Source organism: Corapipo altera, unplaced genomic scaffold (assembly GCF_003945725.1).
Source record: "Corapipo altera isolate COAL_440 unplaced genomic scaffold, ASM394572v1 67, whole genome shotgun sequence".
Classification (NCBI taxonomy): Eukaryota; Metazoa; Chordata; class Aves; order Passeriformes; family Pipridae; genus Corapipo; species Corapipo altera.
Genome location: NW_020884906.1, coordinates 6,988,499 through 7,016,279, shown reverse-complemented (window position 1 = coordinate 7,016,279; position 27,781 = coordinate 6,988,499). Strand labels below are relative to the sequence as shown.

Here is a 27,781-nt window from a genome sequence, read left to right as displayed (position 1 = left end):
ATGGGAAGCGAGCAGTATGTTAAGAATCCTTTGAAGGTATCCTTCCCAAGCATTCCAAAAGACAAAGGGAAAAAATAGATACACACTTGAGCCTCAGGCCCTGGTTAAAGGCAAAGGAAGATTTCAGAGAGTTGAGTCACAAATCCCACGTGCTGAGCTCAAGGATGATCCCAAGAAAAGGGATGGGCACGTGAAGACTGAAAAGGCACAACCAGATGCAATACACAGAGACATGGAACTGAGATTGCCACCCTGGAAACAGAACCTGGTTTGCACCAGCTCTGCCAAGAGAGATGGGCTGGAAAAACAATACCTTTGGACAGAGCAAATAGGTTGAGTGAAGGACACCTTCCCTTTCCCTGACCTGTCACAGGATGGGAAGAGTGACACACCTCATGATTCAGAACTCACCCAACCCAAACACAAACTGCGTAGGAATTCACCCTGAAGAAGAGTCAGCCAGAGTTTCAAGGTTTTATGGAGATAACAAACTTGTCCTTGAGCAATATCCGAACATCTACGTTTGTATAAACACTGAGAGCGCTGAGAGAATAAATGTATTTATACTCACCTCCGTGGGCACACAAAAACAGCACGGCAGGCTGGGAGGAGGCAGGAGGGGCTGGAAGTGTCACCAGAGAGCAGGAGGGGCTGGAAGTGTCACCACAGAGCAGGAGTCAAAGACAGGAGACATTAAGTATCACCCCAGCACTATCACTTTCAATCTTTGTCAAAGTTCTCAGATTGGAGCAGTCCCCCTTCCTCCCTCCCTCCCCAGGCCTGGAAGGGATTATAAACCACCCAGAGATGGATGCAAACTGTTAGATGCATTCATAAAAAAAAAAAAATAAGTCTTACTCCACGGGATAATCGCCTTAAACCCAAGCTGCTCCACATAGCTCCCGGCCTTGTTTGGATTCCGCTCGGACGTGGCTCCCGACCACGGGGCTCTGCCTCCTTCCTGGCATTTCCCTGGATTATCTCTGTGCTGTGCCATTGCCTTGAGATTAAGCTTGTTTTACTCCAAATTCAGCTGCTCTTTGCTTGGTGTTTGACCAGCACTGCTCATGTTGTCTTCATTCCCTGAAAAGTGGCAGGAGGGCTCAGTTCCATTTGCAATGCTCGGCCCCCAAAGTGGGATCGAGTGGAGACAACGCTTTGTGGAACATTCCTTGAATAAAAACCTTCATGTTGAAGCCACACAGGCTGATTTCTGGGATCAATTCCCCAGTGGGAACATTTCCAATGGCTTTAAGAAGGATGAACCAGAATTAGTGGACCTAAAATGAGACTGATATGCAAATCCTGGGGGCAGGTGTTCGCTCCTCTGCTCCAGCCCAGAGAACAGGTAGCATTTCCCATTTTGGGAAGTGTCTCGCTGCAAGTGCTGGAGAGTCAGGAATGCTGAGAGCTTTTGATGTATGGCAGAAGCAGCTGGCAGAGAGGAGCCTGGGGTGAATCCAACTCCAGTTCAAAGCACCAATCCCTCCTCCAAGTCACTGCACTGGGCCAGAATAAAAGGATCTCAGGAAACAGCAGAGCCCCAAAGACAAACAGTGCAAGACATGAAAGACTGAAGGAAGGAGCAGCAGGAGTGAGAGCAAAGCTTCTCTCCCTCACTCCAGAAGGACTGATTGTAGTTCAGTGGGACGTGGATCAAGAAAGAACAGGATTGTCCTTTCTTTCCCATTAAAACTGATTGATTATATGCCAACAGCAAAAAGGGAGGCAAATCCTTCCACATCCAGCTTTGAGTATGGAATCACAGGATGGTTTGGGTTGGAGGGATCATAAAACTCATCCAGTTCCACCCCCTGCCATAGGCAGGGACACCTTCCACTAGCCCAAGTTGCTCCAAGCCCCATCCAACCTGCCCTTGGACACTTCCAGGGATGGGGCAGCCACAGATTCTCTGGGCCTCACCACCCTCACATCGAAGAATTTCTTCCCAGTATCTCCTCTAAATCTCCACTTTTCTGGTGGGAAGCCATTCCCCCTTGTCCTGTCCCTCCAGGCCCTTGTCCAAAGTTCCTCTCCAGCTCCCCTGGAGACCCTTTAGGCACTGGAAGGGGCTCTAAGTTCTCCCTGGAGCCTCTCCCAGCCTGTCTCGAGAGCTGAGGGGTTCCAGCTCTCAGAGCATCTTCGTGGCCCTCATGTTCCACATCCAGCTCCAAAGCAAGGAAAGGGAGGAAGGTGACAGATGTGAAGGTGGAGCAGGAGCAGGAGGGAGCAGGGACACCCCTGACAGGGCTGGACACCCCCAGGGCTCCCAGGACAGGGAGGGCTGTACCTGGAGAACCTCCCAGGGCTGGCAGCAGATGGAGGAACACAGAGAGAAAAGCTCAAACACATCATATTTCACAGGACTTTTGCTCCAGTGGCTCTCAGGAAACCCAGCTGCTCTCCTGCAGCTTCTCCTCCCGCGGGGGCTCTGCTCCCAACACTGATCCAGGCTGGAAAATCCAGGCCCTAACACCACATCCCTTGTGCCTGCAGCTGGAGAACACAGGAACTGACAAACCAGCTTAAGAAAATGATTTTTATTTCTTTTTTTTAATTATTTCTTTTTTCTCCTTTTTTTTTTGAATTTCTGCTGTTTACAGATATGTTTTATTTCTCATAATACAGCTTGGCAGCAATAAAAAAAAATCCCACTGCAGCTGAACTAAACCCCATAAATACCAGCCCAGAAAACAATGGACAACCACCAATATTTCTATACAGGAACTATTATTTTAATGTCACATTTTGACAATGGTAAATGATCTACAGACTGTACGTGGGCAAAAGGCAAGAAGTGAGTCTTTTGAAACACCAGATGGAGAATAAACAGCTCATTATCAACATTTACATGATTCACATCAAATTGATGACATCCTAAATGTATTCCTTTTAAAGGATAGAAATTTTTCAATAAAATATTACATTTCATTTAATACTCTGGTACAATACTTCATACATTGCAGGAAAAAAAAATAAATGCAAGGTCTACTCCACCTAATAAGAGGATCCTTTTTCATTAGTCTTTAGTACTGTAATAAAAAAAAAAAATCACAATAATGTCATAAATAAACAGGCTTGAAATTATTAATTATGTTTCACTATTTAAAAGGGAGAAATTACAAATTAATTTGCAATAATGAAGTTATGGGTAGAAAAATCAAAACCTGACAACACATTCTAGTACCAGCTGTGAATTCTCTCATCCCTACAACAAAAAAAAGGAAACAGGTTTTGTATCTTTGTTAGCTGTGCCCTAGTTAATTGTGTTTCCAACACATATTTTAAGAGGGAAAAGTAAAGTTTGGTCAGGATTAATAGGAGAACCAATCAGGCCTAACAACAGTTAGCTGAAATTAAAGTTTATGCTCTAAAACATTCAGTAAATGAAGTTTGCAGCAAATTCATGCTGGCATAAATTATTGTGCCTTAGGAGTTGGGGTAAATTTCCCTTGTGGAATAAAGTCTTCTCCAAGAGAACACTTCAGCCCTGCATCCCTTTTCCATTCATTGATACAGAACAGGCTTGGAAATCAATGCTTAAAATGGAATTCTCTAAAAACCTCACTAGAAATACACAAAACCACATTCACTGATCCCCCCTGAACCAAAGGACATTGCTCTTTGTTGCTTCATCTGCCAGAAAGCCCAGCTTGAAATTTATTTGCTTAAAATAATTTAAATTATTTCTCTTAATTATGCTTAATTTCTTAATTATTTTCCTTTAAGAACCCTCCATCTCTCACTGGTGTGGGGAAGGGGACAGATTTTCTGGTGCATTTTATGGTCTCCCCTCTGGTGTCACCAGGGCCCAACGCTCCAGGGCAGAGAGGAGAATTTATTTATTCCCAACCTTTCAGATTCTGCTCCCCCCTCGCTGACATTCTCCCACCATATGCTCCCCAGGATTAATACACATTCTGCAGCAAGAATTCCCTGCTTCTAAAGACAAAAATTCAAAATAAACCCCTAAACAGCTCAAATGAGGTCATGAGGCAACTTCATGTTGGCCATGAACTGATTGCTGCTTACACAGGTCAATCTTTTAAGACACAACACGTGAACTGAGTTCAGCCAGTGGACATTGCCTCAGGATCCTTCTCTCCCTTCTCCTGACTTCCCCCCTGACTTCCCAGTTTGGAGCAGAGCAGCTCCAAACCCAAGCCTGGGTCCCACCTAGCTCTGACCTATGAAGTGCAGGATTTGTCTAACTCTGCACCAAGTTTGAGGCAAATATTTAATTGCTCTCTACAAATACCAGCACTTCTGTCTGATCCCTGTTCAGCAGGAGGCAGCTGGAAATAGGGACACAGAGGAAGGAGGTGATGGAGAACAGGCATCTCCCACCAAAATTAACAGATTCCTCTCTCATCATCTATTCAGACCTAGAAAGGGCACAAGTATTTATGACTAGAGTATAAGGCTATGCCAGTAAAACACATCTTATGGTATGCTGGTGACAGGAGTTCCAAAAATAAATCCCAAAGCCCCAAAAGACAAAAAGGACAAGAGGCAAAGTAACAAAATTCTGCTTAACATTAACGAAGCACCTTCATTCAGTTCAAACAAAGTGTTCAAATATTTGAATTTGCAAAGCACTCTCAGGAAAAGGTAATGTAATCTCACACTTAACCTTTCACAAAGCTGTATTAATTACATTCCAGGCTTCAGCAGAATTCCGCCAGGAAGGCCAATAACACAATTCCATCAGCCCCGTTTCCCTGCACACAGCAGTTTGTGCAGTGTCACCCTGTGCACGGAAATGGAAATCATTCCTGAACACCCCTAAAGTCACAGAACTCCCCCAAAACCATGGAAAAAGGTGCTGGTGACACACCAGTCCCCACTCCTTGGGTTCCACGGGGACTGCTGGTCCAGGGAACTGGACAGGGCGAAGTGAAGGAACCCAAACAAGTGGCAGCTCAGCAGACCTTCCTTCTGGAGTCTCTAAAGAGGCTTTTGGCTCACTGACAATCAGAAGTGGTTTCAGATTAATGTGATTTTTAACGGGGACAGCAAGTTTCAGGCAGCTCCAAAAGGCACTTGGGGTGGGAGGGTGACAAAGTCCTGCCTGGTGACACCCGGCGTGGCCTCACTGCTGCTCCTGCTGCCCTGTCCCACTAAGGCAATTCCAGAGGATTCTTCCATGCACTGCCTTCCCCACATAACTGCAGTTTAGCCTTTTAGACCAGCACAAAGCCTTCCTAAAAATCCAGAAGGCTGCCCAGCTCCCACTCCCCTGCAGAAGGGAAGGGGGCACTGACCCCGAGGGAACACTGGGTTACTGGTTTCACTGGTTTAATGTGCTGCCAAGGTATCATCATGCAACTTCTTAAACTATCTTAACTCTACAAGTTCAGTCTCTTGTTTAATAGATGAACACAGACTAATTAACACAGACAGTGTCCTCACAAACCACTCAGGTCTCCTGAGAGAAACAGCAACTTTCTATTCCGAGTGGAGAGATCATGGAAAAGAAACTTTGATGTAAAAGCAAGAATTACTCAAAACCAGCCCATCCAGCCACTCAGCTAAGTCAGAATCAAGCCACCAGTTATCACAAAAAGCACCTTCATATCAATAACTGCTCACCCCAGGAAGCTCAGTCTGAGTTTGAAATGTATCAGGACTAATTTGATCATGCAGTTGATTCATTCCCGCTGGTGATCCACTGTTTCCCAACAATCAAGTATTGTTCCCATCAGTATTTTACATTAGTGTAACGGATTTATCCATGTCATTGCTCTCCCCTCACCCACCCCCCCAGCCCCTCCCCCCCCAAAACCCCCACAACTGCTCAAATAAGGAAAAAAAACCCACTAATAACCATACTGTGAAACAAAAATACTATTTAAAAAACACATGGATGACAGTCCAACAGTTTGCAGGATTCAAAACTGACTCTACAAAGTAGTTGTCTACATTGTAGAAGGGATTTCCTTTTATTTGGAAAACGAGCAAATCAGGTATTGGAGAGAAGAGATAAAAACCAATCTTTAGATGGTCTGAAGTTTTGCCTACTATTGAAGGATTAAAACCGTAAATAAAAAGGTACCAAGCCCTCAGAGTTCACTGTTCATGTGAAGCTTCTTCCATCTCTTTCTTGACCTTTTTAAAAACCAGATTAATTTCTGGAAAAAAAAAAAGAATTATTTAGGAAAAACCCAGCAGTTATTTCTTATTCTGACATTATACAGAAGTCCTCAATTTTGACTTGAAAAAGGCTTAAACTAAACCCAAAGTCTCAAACCTGGCTTAAAAACTGTGTGAGGCCTTGGCAGTAGAAGGTGAGATTATTAAAATTAAAATGAAATTAGCTTCTGGAATTTAGGCAGGGATAAATTAGAAGCATTTTGGGCATTATTGTGTGTATTTTCCCCAAAGTCCAGGCTGGACACCCCCCCATGCTGACCATACACACCTGCCTTGGCATGGGAGGCTCTGAACATCTTCTCATCTGAAACTCTTCTGCTGTTGCATCAGCCCCACATTTTCATATACTCTAGCACTATCTTCTCTCATTCTGAAATGAAACAAAGATTTAGAGTCCCAAGAATCCAGTTTGAGGAAATAAATGTATTGCCCACACAATGTAATTCAGTGACAATTATTTTCCTCAATTTGTTTTCAGAGCAAAGCCCAAGGCAACAGCCCAGGGCAGGTTCTGGGAGAGCTCAGCCTCATTTGGGGTCTCTGATGAGTCCGTAGAGCTCAAAACTTCCACATGAGAGCAGAAATGAACTTACTCTGGACAGGTTGGGGTCGGGGTGCAGGGTGGGAGAGGGCTCTGATCCCCACTCGTCTGGTCCGATAAAGAATATTTAATGTTTGTGTACTCGTGACCTTTCCTCTTGCTCTTCTGTGAAGCAAAACACACCAAAAAGCCAGGTTTGGAATTAATCATGGAAAACATTCATTGAAGCAGTGAAGCAATTACATGAGTAACTAAGCAAGGATGGTTTTAGAGGGAAGGTTTGTGAGGAGACAGCTCGGTTTGCAGATACACAAACATGGAGAAGACCTAAAGGTTGGCTTGAGCTATGGATTACAAGACCTGAAAATCCTCATTTTTCCACATTCCCCTTTCACCACAACATCCCAACCCTATGAACCAGCACTTGTACTCAACCTTCAATCTTCCTTGGCAGAAGAAACCCCACTTTCATTCTTTAGCAGCCAGTGGGCTCCCCACTGACCTCATTTCCAGCTTGGAGATGTGGCCAATGGAGTAACAACGCTGTTTGCAGGATCTCTAATAAAATAATACCTGAGCCCATTAGGTTTGATATAAAAAGCAGCCAAGCTGTTATTTGGATGGTGCAGCATATGCTCCAGGCTGCAGCCAATTGTTCCAACTGAGCTCCAGATCCCGACGCTCCACACGGGAACTACGCTGGGAAAGGGAGGGGATGTGGAGCTTTCCTTTTCCACACAAATATTCACAAGATGAATATACTACAGCATGGGAGTTAAAGCTTTACAGGGTACTGGGTTTGATTGTTTGTGTGGATTTGAGTTCCTTTACTGCTCCACCAAGTCCTGAGTAACTGGCCTGGCCCAATCTCATGACAGCAGAGGCTGTCGGAGCCTCCCGGGAGTTCTGGCTCCTGAATTCCCATTAAGAACATTCCTATGGCAATGCAGGTTGAAGTTTTTCCAAGATGCTCTTCTGAAACATGCTCAGAACTCGCTCAATTTGTTCTAGTGTTTCACTGAACTTCTCCCCTCTCTGCTTTTTCTCACTTTCAAACAGACCCCCAACTCCCGATTGATTGCCTGCTAAAAAATAACATTTAAAGAAACAGCAAAGGTTCAAACTCTCTGTATTTTACAGTGTTATGGCTACAAACAATAAATAATGCCAAAAATACTCTGGAGCCCCAAAGTAGGGCTGGATTTCTACCCAAACTGCACAATGAAGGGCAGTTCAACTACAGGTGTGCTAGGCAGTAAAAGCAATTTAAAAAGAACCTGTTAGATCTTCTATTCCTTAAACTGCCTGAAACAGATAAAAAAAGCCAAGAAAAAGTAGATATCTGGCTTCTCTTCCTTCCACTTAATTCACTGTAATAATCCTTCCTAATTCAGAATAACAGAAATGTGGTAAGAACTTGTTTCCTGGATGCAAGAGAATATACACATTTTCACAGCGAAAAAACCCCAACCTAAACCAAATTCCCTTTGTTTTTCTACTATGCCTGTGGGAAGACAGGCAATATTTAACACAGCGCTTAAATCCAGGAAAACTGAAGGCTCTCAGCATTGCAACGTTGGCAGAGCAGGGAAAGTCTGTCCTGAACACTAAGGAAAAGCAGGAATATCTCTGGGGAGGGATGCAGCTCCTCACAGATCCAGCTGGCTAAATCCTCCAGGACACGACACATAATGTGACTTCCCAATTCCTTTTCAGAGCTGCCTGAGCTCATCCAGATGGGAAGCAGAGGGGGAACAGGACCCCACAATGATCCCTGCAAAGAGGCTCTAATTGTTGGGTTTTCCCTCTTTGCAATTAAAGCAAGTGTAGAGAAGAAGGTTCCAGAAATTCGAGTTTCTCAAAACACAGTGTTTCACTCCCAAATGGGGTGAAATTCCAGCATTCTATCAATGAGACATTTCTTCTGTGCTCTCTTGAAACGTGCTCTGGAGCGTTCCCAGTTCACCACATTCCTGCACATACCACAAGCTTTGCTTTGGGCTGAGAAGTTTTACATTGTTTTGTTCCTGCCACCAGTTATAGGTCAAGACCTCCTGAAGTAAAGCAATGTTTTATTTCCAGTTCCTTCAATACCTGAGCCTTCTGAGTTGGTAATGGATGAACCACAACAGAGCCTCATCACTGCTCCACTTGATACCCAAACACCACTCAAACCTCATCACAGCAAAAAAGGCAGAGTTAAAGCTCTGCTTTGTAACTGCTATAGCAGAAAGGGGCTCAAAAGCTGAGGATGCAGAGCTTTTGGAACTGCACACACACACAGACACCAGGCAGCTCCAAGGAGAGGGGAGACAACAAAGCCACGGAAAAAAAATCCACCTGAGGGATTTCTTGTTCTTCACTTTGTGTCTAATCACCACCAGAGCACACAAGAGTGTCCTGGGGAGAGCAATCAAGGCTCCATCCTCTCAGTGAACAGGGTAAATAATCATGTAGGGAAATACAACCTCAGCTCTGCCACACTCCAGAGAGCCAAGGCTGGGCTGGGACACTCCAGCCCTGAGCTGGGATTAACACCTCACACTGGCACTAAGCTGGACCGGGGGTTTATCTCTCCTGAGCAGCAAAGCAGCAGCAGAGACAAAGATATTGAAATTCTGAAACAAAAAGGTAAAAATCCCAGATGACCAGAGGTCAGGGCACAGAACAGAGACAGAATAATGTCAGTTCTTTTTCCAAACCAGGTAACTCCTGTAAAACACTGTGTAATTTGAGTGAAGAAATTACTTTAACAGGAAGGGTGAGGTGAAGGTCTTGTGGTTGTCACCACTTATTCCAAAGCCTTTCCCATCTTATCACACCAAATCACTCCAGTAACTGCTTTTTATTGGACACTGCACTGCAAAATCACCACTCATCCCTTAACCTTTCAGTCCAACGTACTGGTTTCTTACTAATAAACTCCAAAACTGGAATTAGAGTGACAAGCATTTGATTATCTTGTCTTAGAAACACAGTTAACAGATTTGAAATCTGTTTAAAACACAACTGATCACAAGGTTCTGTATTAATTAACAGACCTTTATCTTTTATTCTTCTTGCACAAGAAATTAGATAACATTAAGGAAATTAGAGATCTGGGTGCAGGGGCTGGTGACAGGGAGGATAAGAGAGGATTCCATTTAGTAATTTAAGGAGAGGATTCCACCTAATAACTTAAGTCATTCTTAAGCACAATGAATTGAAATATAGAAGAGGGTTCCCAGGTTCCGCCTTTCCATCGCACATTGGTTACAAAGTCAGCAGCTAAGCCTCCAAAAATCACAGGCAGCAAACAAGCAACTCTGCTCCCCGTTGAAATGCAATTTTATATTTATTATAGTAAACAATTTGATATTCAGGACAAACAGACCTGCTCCTCCTCGATCCTGCGCTGGAGGGTTTCGATGTAGTGCTGCACTGCCATGTAAATAAACCTGTACTGGGCCTCTGTCTGCACCATTCCTGACCTCTGGGATCTCACCATCTGGATGGTCTTTGGAACATCAATATCACAGTCCACACCTGGGGAGAATCATCACAACATTAAAACAGGAAAATAAACACACCAAGGTTGTAAATCACTGGAATCCTCTGTCAACACTCCTGTGGTTTTATCTGATGTTTCTGTCAAAGTCCCACAGGAAAATAAAAGGAGTGACCCACCTTTTTCTCTGATGATGTCAATAAGAATATCAATCACAATGAACGTTCCTGTTCGTCCGATCCCAGCACTGCAAAAAGAGAAAAGAAGGTTATTTGTTCTGCTCTTTCTGAACAGACCCCAAAACACCAGCCCAAGGAAGAAACTCATATTAGGCTTCCAAATTATAGCCAGAGTTAAACCACACAGCCAAAAGTGACCAGAGACCTCATCAATCTGAGACAGACAGAATTCATTAGCACCTCAGCACTTTTAAACATCTCTGAATCAGAAAAAAAAAAAACCAACATAAGGTCAGATCTAAGATTTCCTTGCCTTATAAAAAGTCTCTCATTTATAAGCCCAGACTGAGGAAAGCCCTCCCAGATGGGATGGGATACTAGAATTTCCCTAATCCCACACCTGAAATGTGCCAGCCAAGGTTCCACCTTCTCATTCGACACCAGAAATCCTTATTTATACAAACAAGCTCACTCTGAAAGTCAACTGCTTCATGTGACACCCCTCCAGAACATGACATTGTGCAAAACAGAAAGCAAAAACACCTGGACAGATGGAATTCCAAGCAGTTCCGAGGGAAAGTTGTCCTTTTTTAGAGGTTTCAGCTCCCCAGGCCAAAAGAGAGGAGCAGCAGCAGAAGTTCAGCCCATCACCTCACCTGCAGTGGACCACGACTGGTCCGGCATCAGGAATGCTCTCCTGCTTGTGGTGCACCTCCTCCAGGAAGTCCAGGACACCACCAGGATCGCTGGGAACACCGTGGTCAGGCCAGGTCCTGAAGTGGTACTGCCAGACTGTTCTCTCCGTGTTCCCCTGGGAGGGACAAGGCATGAAAACAAACCCCTTCAGAACAAATCCAGCTAAAGGAGCATTTATGGGGCAAAGCATTTATGAGTCAGATGGGAAGGTGGCACTTCCAAATCCAACCTGCTGCTCAGTATCCACAACTCTTAAAGGAGGGAATAAGCCACAGCCCTCCTGGCCTGACAAATCAGTCACTAAATCCTGATTATTTGCTTCTCACATGATTTGTTCTGCTCCCTGATCCAAATTGTTCCTTAACAACTCTAATTCCACACTGTTTCCTTCCTCACCTTTTTATCCTTCCTTTAAGTCAACTTCCTACACACTGGACCCCCACACAACCTTTTCTTCTGGTGCAACCACCTCCATGAGAGGGAACAAATTCCTGGCTGGGTTGAAGTGTGATCAGTTAAAAGCATCATCCCTCTTTACACATTCCCTCCAAGCTCTGCAGCAGAGCATCTCCTGCCAAAAACTGCTTAGGTAGAAGAATCCTCAATTATCCCAAGGACAAAGAGAAAGATGGATGGAACTAAACGTGGAGCTTCAAAGAAAGACAGGGCTCAATTTATTAATCTTTTGGTGCTTTTATTGATTCCAAAGAAAGGGTCGATTTGTGCCAATTTTTGGGGGGTATCTGCAACCTAAACTGAAAGGACAGAGTTATTCTCACACTTACCTGCCCAACTTTAGAAAGTTTAAGTTCTCTGAGCGTGTAATCATGTGCTGCACTCTCCTTAACATTCCGGACACGCATCACCCCGTATTCCTTCAGGGAATATTCATCAGGCCAGTACTTGACACATTTACTCTGCAAGATTTAAAACCAAAAAACAGCACAAAAGGAATAATCAGCCAGAAAAAAAAAAAAACGGTTGTTTTGCAAACTGCTTAACATATTTCTGGAGCTTTAATTTCAGAACACACAGAGGACAATTCCTCCCACCAACTGCTTACAAGGTAAAGTGCATTTAAGTTTCTCTTCTCCATAACAACCACTGGATGATTACAAACAGGTACAGGCAATTTCTCCTCTTATCAGCTTTCGTGATCATATTAGAACCTGCTTTGCCTGGATATTTTCAAAACCTGAAGATTAAAATATTTTATCTCCACCCAGCTACAGGTTTCAAAACACTGAATTCCCAGCAGAAAGCTGCAGCCTTACAGGTTATCCTACAACCAAAACCCACCAGGCTGAAAAATAAATACAAGTAAACCATTTTTAGCAGAAATTGAACTTGGATGCTTGCTTTTCCATGCCTGCTTTTCCATGCCTTGGAGCAGGAAGGACTAACACAGCTCTAATTCAATCCCCAGGGAACTGCTCCCTGTGCAGGGCGCTGAAGCCTTGTGTGTCTGTGGCTTCTGGAATGTAAAGCTTTTGGTGTTCTGCTTCTCCATCCAGATTATCTGTGGCCAGGGATATATTCCATCCACTGAGGGATGGATTCACCTATGGCCACTTGGATTTGGTTCCTGTGACAGGTCAGGAAAGAGCAACTCCAGGGAATGCAGCATGAAATGAGAAATTACAGCAGGTGCAGCTTCCAGCAATGGCAAACACAGCCCAAACACCAAGTCCTACAGAGAAATATTGTCTATTTGCAGCTCCTCCTGCATATTTATGAGAAAACACGGCACAAGGAAGTTTCTTCTGCCAACCCAAGACAGAAGAAGATGGTTGAAAACACAATTTGCAGCCTATTTAGGCAACAAGCAGCTTTTGTGTTATTTTTGCCCTTCTTTCCCTGTCATAAGGGTAGAAACTAAAGAAAAGATGTTGCTTTTGGTGGGTTCCAACATAAATAACTTGCAGTTTCAACACAGAGCTCTGAACACGAGAGCAGTTGGTAGAGCAAGTCTGAACAGTGACATGATGTTAAAATTAGCTTTATTCTGCCAGAGGGGTTGCATTTATTACTGGCTCCATGGATTGGCTCCAAAACCCCACTATTTTAATTTGTAAGTATTTGCTGTTTCTGCAGAACTTGCTGCAGAGCTGAGATGTCTCCCAGTTCCTCCTTTCCTTGGGCAATGTGCTCCTGAAATTCAGCTCTGGTGCAGAGAGTTCTCCTTCCTGCAGGTCTGAAATCTTGGCCTGAGATAAAAAAGCTTTGCTTTTCTATCAGGACTGTTATTTGCAATTCTTTAAGAAGTGAAATATGCAGCAAAAAACAATAAAGGGTAGAGAAAAAATCATCAATGCAGCACTGATGGAGTGATCAGGCATTGAAGTGTTTTCTCCAGCAAACTTTGGGAAGAATAATGGAGAAACTGCAGAGGAGAAAAGGCCATTCAGGAGGTTATTGAAAAAAATAATAAATGACTTGAAGAAAAGAGAGGTGTACTGAAGGTAACTCTTCCAAAACAACCCCATAATTTATTTCTTTTCTTCCCAAACAAAGAACTAAGAGGGATGTCACTGGAAAGGGGGAGCTTCTCCCTCCTTCAGTGCATTCTCAGGAAGGAAACACAAATCCTGTCCCTTTATAAGGGGGATGAATGGGCAGAAGTTTAAAAGGCTAAAAAAAGGATCCACAAGGCAAAGTCTAAACCAAATAAAGGCAGCTTTGACACCTCAATTGGGGGGAGAAGCCAATAAAATCCACTATTTGTCTGCAGTCCATACACACAAAGCTTGTTCTTGTAACAGGGGTGAGTTATCACTCACCCCTAGAAAAACTTCTCTGCACTTTTAATTTGGCTTTTTTTCCCAAGTGATGCTCCCCTAACAAGGTACCACCTTTCCATTCAGAACCAAATCAGGAAATAGTGAAAAAGGTAAAAAGCTGGACAATGGTGATGGCAGAAGCATAGAAAATTAAAAAAAAAAAAAAAAAAAAAAGGAGAGAGAGCAGAAAGTGTTTATCAAACAGAAAAAGGATCAGAAGCACCAAATTCCAAAGATAAATCCATACAATACACAGGAAGTTGTGTGTGAGTGCTGCCAGGATATCAGTGTTCAACTATTTCCTATTCTTTCCTGCCACATGTCTTTAGGAGCCAGAAACAAAGTAAAAGCCTCAGGTTTGGCAGAGGACAGAGATCAAAGGTAAAGGGAGGTTCTTGGGATAAACCACCGCAGGAAAGTTTCGGTTTTGAGAGCATTAAATCCTGGCAGAGCAGCTCCCAGGGGGTGGACAGGAAGCTGTGTCCATGCAGAACAGGGCAGGCAAAGCACCTGACTCAGGAATAAAAGTGCTAAATCCCACCTGGCTGGGGATTCCAACCAGGCATTTCCAGCTGGAATCACCAGCTCAGCACAGAGTAATAAAGTTTTCCAGCCTAGAAAGTTGAGTCAGAAGAGGGAACAGCACTGGAGTAACATGACCTGAATAAGATGAATGTGGGGTAACAACTCTCACATGATAATGTGTTTTTTAGGTAAGAAACATCATCTCTGTTCATCTTGTAATAAAAAAGCCCCATAATTCTGCTTTTCCAGGGAAGTCTATCCAGACTTGATCAGCTGAAATAAATGGCAAGACCTTTGTTACAGGAAGAGGGAGTTTACCCCTCTAAGCACATTCCAGTGCCTCATTCCCTGAACAAGTTTTAAATACACAGATTCACATTCAGTAGATAAAATTAAATCATTCAACCCTTAGAAAAGGGAGGCCTGATGGTATGACAGGAAGATATCCTCAATTCCCACAGGCACCAATAGAAAAAGGACACTCAGCACCTTCCAGAGCTCCAATGAATCTGGTGGCACACCAGATTCCAGATATAAATCAATTTATCCCAGTCACTTTAGTCCTTACTTTCCCTCAAATGCCATGACCTCTCCCAAGGCCAGTTCAAGCCTGATTTTACCTTTCCTCTTTCCACTTCTTTTGTGGTCATAACAATAACTCTGGAATTCTCCTGGAACACCATCCTCCAGAAATCATTCACTGTGTTCTGTAGGCAACCTTGAGTAGCAATGTAGCTTTTTTTTGGCTTTGAGTTGTTGCACTTGGTTTCAAACTCAGGCTAGAGAGAAAAAAAACAACAAAAACAATTCAGCAAGTGGTGACAAGACTCACCTGGATTTAGGTGAATATGATAAAGAGGAGACATGGGATGTGCCAAGAAGGCTCCTGGAGGTGGGAATATACTCACCATAATAATATTAGCATTGATATAGTCTGAAACAGGTTCATTGGGATCCCCATCGTGGAGAACAACTCTGGTGTGATCAACTGGAAGAATATATATGGATGTTAAGCACTTGCATCCTACACTTGTGAACACACAGAAGCCTTTAAGTTGTCAAGCTCAGTAAATTAGTGATTAGAATATTCCAGACTTTCTCTTTTGCCATTTCTTGCCATGACAAGCTCAACCAAAACAAGGTTCCACATCCCCTGGTAACTCAGGAGCACGTGGACAGTCAAACAAACAGCCTCTGGATTTGCACATTGCAGTTTTGCCCTACAAATTAATCCTCTTAAATTTAAGTATTTCAGCTTGTTGAATAACAGTTTAGGGGATGGGAGGCTTTGAAATGAAAGCTGAAGATAAAAAAAACCCAACAACTGGGGATGGAAATACGGGTATCTACAAAGTGCAAGTGTTGGAACACAAACTGGAAATCACACAGGCTCCTTCTGACAACATAAAGGGGGAAATTATCATTAAAGAGAAGCAAAAGCCCAGTGGTGCTTAGTTAACCCTGTGTTTGGGAGTTAAGAAAATAAAGCCTAGAAGGGCAGCAGGCTGAGGTGACAAAGACAAATCAATACTTACAGGGTAGGATGTTTTTGTATCTATTTTTGTTCTTGTTCTCCTGGCGCTGCCCTTCCTTACGGCTGTAGAGGAGTTTGCATTCCTGCTGCTGCAGAGTCTGAAGGGAAACAGCACAGAGACCTGGCTCAATAAAAGCAGGATGGACTGTTCACCACCATCCCAGCAATCCCTTCTCCCAGAGAAAGGGGGAATTAGGTAAGTACAGACAGGGTTATCCGTAAATCCTTCTAGTCCAGAAACACACCCAAGTGAGGATTTCTCCCACAGGGAAGGAGCTCGTTTCTCAGTTCCTGGTGCATAATTAATGTGACAGAGACAACAGCAATTCCATACTTTTCCAGCCATGCTCCTTAGTGACATTTCTCCCTATTTCAATGAAGCTTTGCTCCAGGTTTTAATCCCAAAGCAGCACTGGCCTGACTTAAAGGAACACTCAGGCTCTAGAAGCTGCTCCCCCGGATTATTCCCACTCTTAAGACTCTCCCAGGCATTTCTTTTACTTAAAGCTTGGCCATGTCAGGCACATTTGCTCACTCCTGTTTTAGTCCCTGTTATTGTTGCTGCCTCACTTAATGACCTTGGACAATTAGGCTCATCCTAAAGGCAAAGGAATATCAGAGATGCAAAATTTTATGCTTGTGAAGCAAAAGACCGAAAGCACATCCCTATAAAGCATTTGTTGTGGAATCCAAGCAAAAGCTAAACTTTTCAGCAGGTTAAAAAATTGAAGCAATTAAGTGTGTGGAAACCACAGTTTCAAACCCATCTTCCTTCACAGAGTTAATTATTATTGCTTGGAGCCTCCCTGAGGAGAGATCCATGAGCAGCAGCGACTCCTAACAAGCCCATTAAGGGATGTACACAATGCAGCCATCAATCTGCAACATCCTCCTCGATTCCACTGCAACACCCAAGCACAAAGCTCCCCAAATAACCATTTTTCAGAAGGAAAAACATTACAAGGACTGTCAACATTTCTGTCTGCTGGTTCACGGGACAAGAGGTACATTCTTGCCTGAAGACAAGTAATTTATAACCACCATCTGGGCTGGCAGCTCATAAACAGCACAGACAGAGATCCATGGGCAACCTGGAGTTTGCTCCCTGCCTCCAGCCACCAAGGTGGACAGCTGGAGCTTCCCTGAGGTGAGTGGAAAAGGATGGCACTAAAACTGCCAGGAGATTGTTTCATTTCCAAAAAACCCCAAGGTTTAGTGCTGACCTCACAAACAGCAGTTAGTTAGAAGGGGAAAGGGGAGAGTAAAGTCTCACAGGTAAAAGCTTTAATTTCTTCCATTTACTTTTCCTGTAAGACTTTTCCTGGCTTTTAAGGACCCACTGATAAATCCATTACAAGACAAAGTTATTCAACACCAGAGGTCAGGAAACTCTTAACTGTGAATTAATAGCTCAGTTATATTTAATAGAGCAACAATCCCTTCCTGAACTCATCACACAAGAGAACCCCTCTCATTAATTCAGAGCTCCCAGCACCAACTACAAGGACAAGACAACTGGGCACATTTTTTCCTTTTTTATGCCCTCTGAATAAGAGCAAGACATGCTTAAGACTTCAGGAAAGCCAACAGACACCCTTTGCTTGGCTAATTTGGAAACGCTGGGCTAAATCCCACAGCAGCCACAGGCACAATGTCTGTGCCTGTGTCATGATACGACAGAACACACACTAATCACTTGGCCAAAGCAGGTAATTCCCATATGGAAGTCCACTCAATCTTCCCAACTCTCCAGGCCCCAGGTCCAAGTTCATGTGTTGAATTCTGCAAGGAAAGCAACTCAGAGGTTGAGGCCAATTTACCTCCAGGCAAAGCTCACAAGCAGTGGATGAGAACTGCTCCCATGGGATCCCCCATCCCACTGTCAGGGAAAGCAGAGGCTCAAGGCCCAGCAGTGGCCAGAGCAGGAATTGTGACCATTCTGACCATTCAGCAGCCCTGGCTCAAGGACTGTCCCTCCACACTGGGCACACGGGGAGAGGAGAAAGCTTAATCCTCATTTTATCATTTCCCAGTGCCACAAGTTCACCTTCTGATATTCCATCCACACTCGCAGTGAAATGTGTTACCCCTTTGATAACTCTTCACTTTTCATGGATTTCTTTCCCCCTTCCTGACAATAATCTCAGAGCACACTGGTCAGCACGTTCAGCTGATGGATATCTCTGATCCAAAAGGAGTTTCTCCAAGAACGGTTGCTTTGCAAACCCATCACTATTCAAGAAGTTTCTCCAAACAGCATCACAGACCAAACCAGCCTCTGGCACAGCCCAGCACTTCCCAGTTTCCTGTTGCCATCTGCTGGTGGAATTCCAGACTCCACCGGTGGTTTCCTTATGTGTGTGTGTGGTATAAACCAGCCCATGATACAGACCCTGGAGTGTTCCAGGATGAGTTGGACAGGGCTTGGAGCAACCTGGGCTAGTGGAAGGTGTCCCTGCCCACGGCAGGGATGAGATGAACTCGTTGGAAGGGACCTTAAAGCTCATGTCATTCCACCCCCTGCCATGGGCAGGGACACCTTCCACTAGCCCAGGTTGCTCCAAGCCCTGTGCAACCTGGCCTGGACACTTCCAGGGATGGGGCAGCCACAGCTTCTCTGGGCAACCTGTGCCAGGGCCTCAACACCCTCACAGGGAGGAATTTCTTCCCAATTTCTAATCTAAACCTACTCTCTTTCAATTTGAAGCCATATTCCCCCTCCATTTACACTCTTTCTGGGAGGAAATTGGAATTTGGAATTGGAAATTGGAATTTTGGCTGCAGGGCAGAAATAAAACACCAAAACAGACCAAAAATAGATCTCTAGAAGTCCAAGAAATAAATTCAATCAATGCTGCTTCCTCTCAGAGCTTGTTACCGCTACACAACAGCTTTAAGATCCCCAAAAATGACCATCAAAAGACCAGAATGGCCATCAAAAAGCCACAAGGAAAGGGCATTTACTGACTGAAAAATCCCATGGGAGTTTCCTTAAAGCCATGGTACCCAACTTGCCAAGGGAGGAAGGAACCCAATGGATTGTCCTGGTGGGCCAGTGGCACAGGAGGCTCCCTCCTGGTGCGGTTGGGAGGATACCCAGGAGGGATTATGCCAGGTACTGGATGAATAGCATTGAAGAACATCATGAACTCTCAGACTGAGGGAAAAAGGCAAATATTTCTCTCCCCAGGAGTAGAGCTGGTAAAATTTAAACACATGGATATGGGCACTAGACCAGGGATCTGAAGTGATGGAAGTAGCATTGAAGAACATCATTAACTCTCAAACTCAGGGGAAAAGGCAAATATTCCTCTCCCCAGGAGTGAAGCTGGTAAAATTTAAACACATGGAGATGGGAGAAAAACAAGGATGTGAGGTGACAGAGGGGGAGAGGGAAGTTTGTTACTGCCAGGAAGGCAGTAACAAACCTAAAAAACCCTAGAAAATCTTAGCTTTTAGTAGTGTAGATTTAATCTCATAACCCTTGGAATGCACTGAAGTACCTCAAACTCCTCCCAGAAGCCCTGCTTGACTTTGTCCGTGGTCTCGGCCAGTTTGCTGAGCTCCCGCACGCGGCTCTCGATCTCGGCGGCGTTAATTCGGGTCGTGTTCAGGGGCTGAGAGACACAGACAGCAGAGGCTGAACAAACAACTACTGTGAAAAGACAACTAAAACACAATCCTCTAAGATAAGGATGTTTTATACAGGAATTCTTGGATGCAAGCACCTCTTTGACTTCAAAACTTCGGAGTTCACACAACGAGGGGCAGCGAGGAAAGGACAGTGAGCAAGTGCTTTTAGAATCATAGTTTTTACTCAATACATTAAGTCCCTCATTTCTGGACTCTCCCTGCAATCCCTATGGACCACAATGACACTGGGAAGTTCTGACACTCAGAGACAAGTTTATCCCTTTACAGGCGTAAAGGAAATTGTTTCCCATTTAAATGACTTTGTTTCATGAAGTTTAGTTCTGAATTTTTGCAACAGGAAAGAAAAGGTCTTGCATATGGACCCTGCATATGGAAAAGCTGCACTTCCACAATACATTTTGAAGGTAGCAGAGCTCTGGGGTGTCTTCTCCGTTCACTCACCTGTTTGAGCTGCAACACTGTGCCCAAAGTCTCCACCATGGGGTTCTTCTTGTAATGTTCCACCAGGTCTGTCAGAGAGTCGAACTTCTCCCCTCCACCAACGTCATATTTCAGCTCCTTCAAAGACAGATGCTCATCAAAACAAATGCACTTCCCACCGTGACACCTGCACTGACAGCACCTTTGGGCTGTGCATCATAGCAGAAATTATCTTTCAACCAGATGTGGAAGACTCATAAAATCCTTCTAAGGGATGGCAGAACCTCAATAACAGAAACACACACACACACACTATGGAGGGCATGAACCTTTTGGTCATCTCATTGAAAATCAGTTTATCTGGGGTTCGGTCAGCTCAAGATACTGGAGCTACAGGATGAGAAACCAGGAATTAGGAATTTGAACTGATTTCCAAAGCTAAATGTGCCCTGAAAGGCTGCTACTGCCTGGCACCTGCCTATTTTAAGGAAGCAATGCCAAGTTATTTTCCTCAATGTCATAAATGCTACTACTAGTCAACTGCAAATCAAAGAGGGTTTCTTAAAAAATAAAAATATTCTGGCAGTTTTTACATGGTCCTTGTAGGCCATTTCTGCCTCCAAACTATTTCAGTTATTGCAGCTTAGTTGTTTTAATACAATTAAATTGTTGCACTGCCTTCTGGCATAACAGAAGTAAAAGAAAATGACATAAAACAACTCCTGATGGAATTTTGGTGCTGTCAAATGAGTTCATTGGATCAAACACCTGATCAGTGTCACCCACAGGGAGAGAGGGATGGATCCAGCAATCCGTGGGGAGGTGGAAGGTGAACCTCCTGTTCAAATCCCACGGCCCATGGAATTCTCTGCTAAAAGGAGCCCGTGGTTTCCATACCTGGCAGTGGATCATGACATGTGTCACCTTGGATTTGCCATCATTGCTCTCTCCTTTATCATCTCCTGTCCTCACAGAGAGGACAAAGTCCCCAGGGTGGCTCTGGCTCTCCCGCACAAGGAAACTTCCATGTTTTCCTTTCTCTGTTAAGAGCTTTTCAGCTTCTCTTCCAGAGAGATGTCCATGAAACCACCTTTAAATAAACATACAGAGAGAGACTCCACTTATCATTCCAGCCATGACTGAATCCACTCATTTCAATTATTTATTATAAAATAAAATCCTTGTGTTCACTGAACATTGTCCAGCTCTACAGGAAGCCTCAGTTTATAAAAATAATATATAAAATCAGCCTTGGAAGTACATGCACACACAGGAGTGAAGACAAACACTTCAAAGCACTTCCACAGGTGCTGACATTTGAATTTCACACACTTTGATTTGGATCCTTCACAACAGTCTCAATGGATTCCCTGGTGTCCAACAAACACCAGCTCACACTGCAACCTCCTCCTCAGCCAAGGTGTTCATTCTGCTTTTATTTCCTTCATGAAGTCACATCTTCCTGATAAACCTGTGGGAACTTCACATCTTTGAGACCTTACCCTTCCATCCCATTAGGAAGTGGATAGGATAATCCCAGCAATCTCATTTCTTCAGGAAATAAGGCCAAAAAAACAGCAATCCTCCCCACCACTGTTAAATACAAGACACTCTGAGTAGTGAGAGAACTTGTGTGGGTATTTTCCCTTGTTCCTTCACTTCCAGGGATAAACAGATACCTGCTGGCCACAGAGGTTTATTTCTGACACCTCCATAATTCCTCAGGTTTAACATCTCAGATTCTCCTTATTAACCACATTGTGAATGACATACAAATCCTCAAATTCCTCAAATCCTGGTTTGAGGAATTTGAGGATTTGTATGCCATTCACATTCTCACACTGCTAGAGTTATACAGTTATAACTAGAACTATAAAGTTATGTCCAGAAATTGACCTGGGAATTCCTTGCAGCTTCAGAAGAACTTCTACAATAAAACATTCTCCCAGTTAAAATAAAAGGGAATTATTCCCTCCTTTTAGGTCTTGTATCACACAAGGAAGAATGTTGCAGGAAACAGGTTCTGGGGCTTAAATTGCTTCACCTTTAGCCATGTTTATTAACCTACTTTGCAAGGAATCTCCCAGAAATTACTCCAAGAAAGGGGCCACGCTTTCCTCAAATGAAAACTGGTTGCAGTGTTAGGAGGGACAAAGGGCATTTATGAAGAAGCAGGTGGGCCCTGAGGTTCCACCACCACTTCTCTGACCTTTCTGATGTGGGATCAGCACAGTTCAGTGGATATTTCAACTCTATGACATCTCCATTCTTCTCCTTGAGCTGCCCGTGGTGTTCCATGTAGTACTGGACCAGCTCAGCCAGGGTGGCAAACTTCTCTCCCCCGTACAGGTCATAGTAGTCCCCTGTGTTCTGGATCTTGATGTGGGTCACGGCTCCAGTTCGTCTGGTATTGGAAACACAGGGAAAAAAAAAACCACAAATCAGCTGATGGCCAATCAATCCCTTTTATATTTAGTGTTCTGCTGCCTGAGCTGGAGAAATCCATACTCACATTTGCAGCACTTTGCAACTGAATATTGCAGAGGAGCAGAGTTAGTGCCCCTCTGAAGTCACTTCAGACACATTGCAGTGGCTTGTCTGTCCAGCAGCCAGGAAAAATAGGAAAAAACATCATACTGAAGGGATCCTTGAAGCCAGTGTAAGCTCTGCAGCCTCACAATCTCCATTAGGAACCCCTCAGAGCCCCAGAATTGCTCATACAAGCACAAGGGTGGAGGGGGCAGAATTCAGCATTCAAAGAGACCCATCAGAGCTGGTTTGCTCCTTTCTCAGAACTTCCCAGCAGCTCCTGAGGTCCCTTCCTCAGTAAACAGTTTTGCTCCCACAGTCTCCAATATTAAGGAAGAACAGCTCCCTGCAGGATTCCCCTCCTTTGCCTCAAGGCCTGTTATCTCAGAAGCATCCAAGCACCAGAATTCTTATCACCAATCCCACTTTTCCCTTTTCCTTTATCTACTTCCTCTTGCTGTGCTTTCCCCATCCCCACCACTGGACACACAGGGGACAACTGGCACAAAAGGCCTATTTTGGAAGCTGAAAAAGCATCACAGTTGCCCTCAAAAACTTGCTGACTTTTCCTGTACGAGGAGAGGCTGCAGAGCATTTCCTGCACGTGCTTGATCCCTAATTCCCATCATCTTTGCTGCTTCCAGATGGTTATCAAACAGATTTTTAAAGGGCTAAAAGTAAAGCTGTTAACAACCTACTTCTGCTTCCCCTGAACCTTTTTGTCCCTCCAAAACCAGAATTCACTCCCCTCCAATCTATAGTTTCCCCAAGTTGGGTAAAATCTGAGAACCTCGGCAGGGAAAATGAGAGGAAAAGAAGAGGGAAAAGTGAGCACTAAAAAGTGATCTGTGCATTATTTCACCTCTTACAAGTAGTTCATCCACAACTTTTTCCCTGCAGAACAGGATTAAATGAAGACCTTTATCAGTCTGGGGAGAAGGAGTGAAAATATTTAACTCACCTGACAGAGAGGGTAAAGTCTCCTGGGTTACTTTTGCTGGGCCGTGCCAGGAAGCTGCCATCCACTCCTCTTGTTAACAGCAGGTTTTCTGCCTCCACCCCAGTAATATTTGGATGAAACCATCTAAAAGAGATTAAAAATAAAGACTCTTAATAAATAAACAGAAGATCTCCTGGTTTTCAGAATTAACTTCCACAGGATTAAACAGAGCGATCCAACGGCTTCAAAACGAGGAAGGGCTGAATTTCGGTGCTAAATTAATAAAAATCTCCATCCATTATTTGTTTCATATTGCATTGCAATTTTATGTATTGGTAAGAGAAGCTCTGAAAGGGAAAGAACTCCATTCATACATACTGGGTTAAAATGGTATCAAAGACACACAACATAAACACAGACCAGAAGTCCTATTTCCTTAGTCCAGGAAGACATGACACACAAAGAAACACAGAGACAAACAGGAAAAATACCTAAAAATAAAACAAAACATCCCAAGTGCCACTTGACAACATTTTAAAGGTTAAAAATGCAACAAAACCTCATGTTTTAGGGCACAGGCTGAGAAGGGTCAGGAAGCAACTCCACTTGAGAACAACCTACTCCTCTTCCACCTTCGCCAAAGAATGTGGTGCTGGGGTCGGATAAATCCCACTTAAATACAACCCCAGAGGAATCTCAGATTGATCTTCACCACCCACAAAGGGCCCTGAATGACTAACACAGAGCCAAGGCTGGATCTGGGCTGTGGCCAAGAGGATCCATGTCCCACCTCTGGCATTAACTTCAGACAGACTCATCCGGAGCCGTTCCATAACACACCTGCCTTTGCTCTTAGCCGGAATTCCCAAGTTTTATTACACTCCTGGAGCACTAAACAACATCCCTGTGCTCTGGATGAAAGGCTTTGTCACAACTGTATTTGGCAATTACGAGACCACCTTTAATTTTCAGAATTAAATCAGGAAAATCCTCATCCCTTTTCCTTTATCTCCTTCTACTGAACGGGAAGAACTGGGGTTGCTGCTCTTGGTACAGAAAGTTTTGGCTTCTCCAAAGTAACCCAGAAGACTCCATAACCAGCCTCTTTACAGATATAGGAGTGTTATAGCTACAAAAATTCCATAACATTCCTGAGCCTTCCTGATCCAGTCAGCATTTCATGCTAAATTGCTAAATCAGCAAAATATGAGAGTGCAAATCTAAATTTAGGACTATTAATTCAATTGCTTCAGCAATTCCTTCTCTACTGAAAAGCTGACAATATTTCCACCAAGGCTTCATCCAGCCTGTTCTCTTCAGAAATGGATTCTCATGGAAACATTCTGAAGAGTTTTAGTGATTCTAGAATATTATTAATTAATTATATTTATTAAGTAAATGATTCTTCTTGTTCACCTTGGTTTTTTTGCCTAGTTAATAATATTCTGCTTACACTGAGAAAATCTAGTGAAAACTCCCTATTTTTCACTGAAAAACAACAGAAAAATCAAAACTATGCAGCATGGGACAGGAGAAAATATTAAAATACTTCCAAGTTATCACAGCAGGTGGGGATGAATTAATTAATAATGCTACATTTACGTAATGACTATTCGAAGGTCAAGAAAAGGTCTGGTTTGATGCAGTGTTGAAAATCAAACCACACAAGCATCAGTACCTGGGGTGAAATGAACATTAAATAATATATTTCAGCATGACAGGTAATAGCTGATGATATATTTACAACACTTTCAGTCCCAAAATTTTACTTTCATTAGGAGAAAACAAAAAAAATCTACACAAAAAAAGTGCAGCAACATATTGAACAGTTCACAAGCTTTCTAAATATGCACAGGATTCAAGAGAAACCTTTGCAAGTTTTTGAGTTCATATCAAAAAATATATAAACATGCAAAGGAGGAATTATTGGAATTAGTTTTCCAGGTTTATTATATGGTGACATTTCATAAACTTTAATTAATAGAGTATCTTCTGTATCTTATAAATTCTAATGCATCTGGAAGTAAGTGTACACGAGCTGTTAAAAAGATGTGAGAAAACAGAAAAATAATACTTTAATGCACAGAGGGGACTAGAAATAACTTGTTATTTAACAAGTATTTAAAGGAGAGGTTATAAAGATGATACACTGTGTAAAACCCCAAATCTCACCCCCAACCACAAAGCAATTCCTACTGAAGATGCCAAAGCCAAGTAGCAAAGCCAAGCTCCACCTGGGAGGGTGATAGGTTTTATTGCACTTTATATAACTTTGGTTCTGATGGCAACTTGTCCTCCTGCTCCCTCATCTCTGTATTTTTGGCTTTGAGTAGGAAGGTGCATTTGTCAGGCACCCCAAATAGAAAAATGGGGGTGTCAGTGATCCCTGCTCAGCGGTTCCGGCCCCGGGACCAGGATCTGCATTTGAAGTGCTGCCACCACATGTGTCCTTTGAACCTTGGGCTGCATCCCTTCCAAAAAAAAAAAAAAAAAACTGGAGGAGAGAGTACACACCCCCCAGTAACACAACCCCCAGCCAGGACCTTCTCCTGCACTTCCTTTTATAGGGATGGAATGTATTTTGGGCTTTTTATCCTGCTTTCCCTCTCCAGTCTCTCCCAGCAGCAGGTGCAGAGCTCTCCCAGCCAAGGGCAGTAAATACAATCACAGGAGTAACACAACACACACAAACCCACACTCTGATTAAACTGGCTCCTCACCATCATTCCCAGTAGCAATTCCAAGTCAGGGGTCAGAACACACCATTCCCAGTCCCTTATTAATTTACAAAGTTGGTAAAAGAGCAGGGTCTCATTTACAAAACTCAGGGGCACCAGCTAAGCAAGGAACCTTTTGATGAAAAATAATTCACGGTAGGAAATCCAGCCTTCCCACAATTATCCCTTTTTTTGTAATTGTGGTCCAGAGAAGACCAGCAGGATCTGTGTTCCCCAAGTCCCACACTGCCAGCACATTCCCTCTTACCAAATGAAGAGAGAAAAAGAGAGAAATCAATACAATTTTCCATGCTGGCACTGGGTTTTTCTAATCACCTTTCCAAGAGCAGGAGAGATAAAATCAGTCCTGTCTCAGCTGTCACAGCCCCAGCACTCGGGAGGCACTGATGGGTGGGTTAATTACTCCTATTTTTAGGCTCATCAGTTGATATTTCTCAGCTTTTTTTCAGTCTCCCTCACAAGTTACAATTTCAAGCTCTGAGCAGAAGCAGTGTTTCCAAAAGTGTTTCCAAAAGGTAACTTGTATCCTTGTTCTGCCCGGAAGGATACAAGTTGTCAGCAGGGCCATCCAGAACACCCAACATGCACTGGAGATCCTACATACGCCCAAAAAACCCCAAATCCAACTATAAACAGCCATGCATTGAACCCAACCCATACAGATCCACCTTCTTAAGCAGGACAAGAAAGAGGACAAGTCACCATGAAGAAACTAGTGTTTAATAGGTATTACTTATTAAAAGAGGTGAATTCAAGAGGTGAATCAATCCAAGCTGTGGCTGCCCCATCCCTGGAAGTGTTCAAGGGGGTTTGGAACAACCTGGTATAATAGAAAGTGTCCCTGCCCATGGCAGGGGGTGGAATGGGATGAGCTTTAAGGTCCCTTCCAACCCAAACCATTCAGTGGTTCTGTGAATCTCAGAATGGGTATTAAAAAGGACAAAGATGTTTATATTCTTTTCCGTGACAGTAATTCCTCTCAAGTCTAACGTTCACCTAAACCACTCAGCCCCAAAGGACACTTACTGCCAGACAAACACCAAATTACCTTATGGACACTGAGAAGCTACAACAAAAAAAGCTGTTTATCATTGTGGTTTTCAGCTCCACAGGGTTTTGAAATTAACGTGAGTGCTGATGATAAATGAAGAGCCAGGGAGGGGGCTCAGGAACACTCATTGTACAGCTGGGTCACCTCTGAGGGTCAGGAAGTCCCCAGTGCCGGTCCCGTTATGGCAACACGAGTCCCCCCGGCCCTGGCACTGGGTGGGTGCCACACACAGTGAATTTCTCTCTCAACTCACGGGAACGTGGGGAGACCTCCCTGAACCCCCGAAATCCGTGAGACCGGGACAGCTCCGGCCACCGAAGCTACCTGGACCCCGAGGCTTCCCCCGGGACATCCCCCCGTCAACGGGCGGGGGTGAGGGTGCAGGAGCGGGGGGACCCCCCGGGAACGGGAGACGTGGGAGGTGCAGGAGAAGGGGGATCTCCCCGCGAACGAGCAGGGAGCGGGGACATTCCCACGGGAAAGGGAGGGGTGGGAGTTGGGGGATGCAGGAGCAGGGTGATTCCCTCGGGAACGGGCGGGGTGGGGGGTGCAGG

At 43.9% G+C, this 27,781-nt stretch overlaps 1 protein-coding gene across 1 annotated transcript in view; it reads right to left on the bottom strand.

Moving 5' to 3' along the window:
- Positions 1 to 2,713: 2,713 nt before the first annotated feature.
- PTPN11 (protein tyrosine phosphatase, non-receptor type 11) overlaps positions 2,714 to 27,781 on the bottom strand; it is a 26,057-nt gene continuing 989 nt past the window's right edge. The window contains exons 2-16 of the mRNA XM_027652320.1: positions 23,460 to 23,607; positions 22,179 to 22,373; positions 20,867 to 21,059; positions 19,991 to 20,107; positions 19,399 to 19,512; positions 15,897 to 15,993; positions 15,270 to 15,349; positions 14,982 to 15,140; positions 11,842 to 11,973; positions 11,017 to 11,171; positions 10,361 to 10,428; positions 10,068 to 10,219; positions 6,747 to 6,859; positions 6,422 to 6,523; positions 2,714 to 6,131 (exon numbers count right to left, since the gene is read on the bottom strand). Of these exons, the coding sequence (XP_027508121.1) occupies positions 6,454 to 6,523; positions 6,747 to 6,859; positions 10,068 to 10,219; positions 10,361 to 10,428; positions 11,017 to 11,171; positions 11,842 to 11,973; positions 14,982 to 15,140; positions 15,270 to 15,349; positions 15,897 to 15,993; positions 19,399 to 19,512; positions 19,991 to 20,107; positions 20,867 to 21,059; positions 22,179 to 22,373; positions 23,460 to 23,607 (1,793 nt within the window). The 3' untranslated portion in view covers positions 2,714 to 6,131; positions 6,422 to 6,453. The remainder of the gene's footprint in view (positions 6,132 to 6,421; positions 6,524 to 6,746; positions 6,860 to 10,067; positions 10,220 to 10,360; positions 10,429 to 11,016; positions 11,172 to 11,841; positions 11,974 to 14,981; positions 15,141 to 15,269; positions 15,350 to 15,896; positions 15,994 to 19,398; positions 19,513 to 19,990; positions 20,108 to 20,866; positions 21,060 to 22,178; positions 22,374 to 23,459; positions 23,608 to 27,781) is intronic.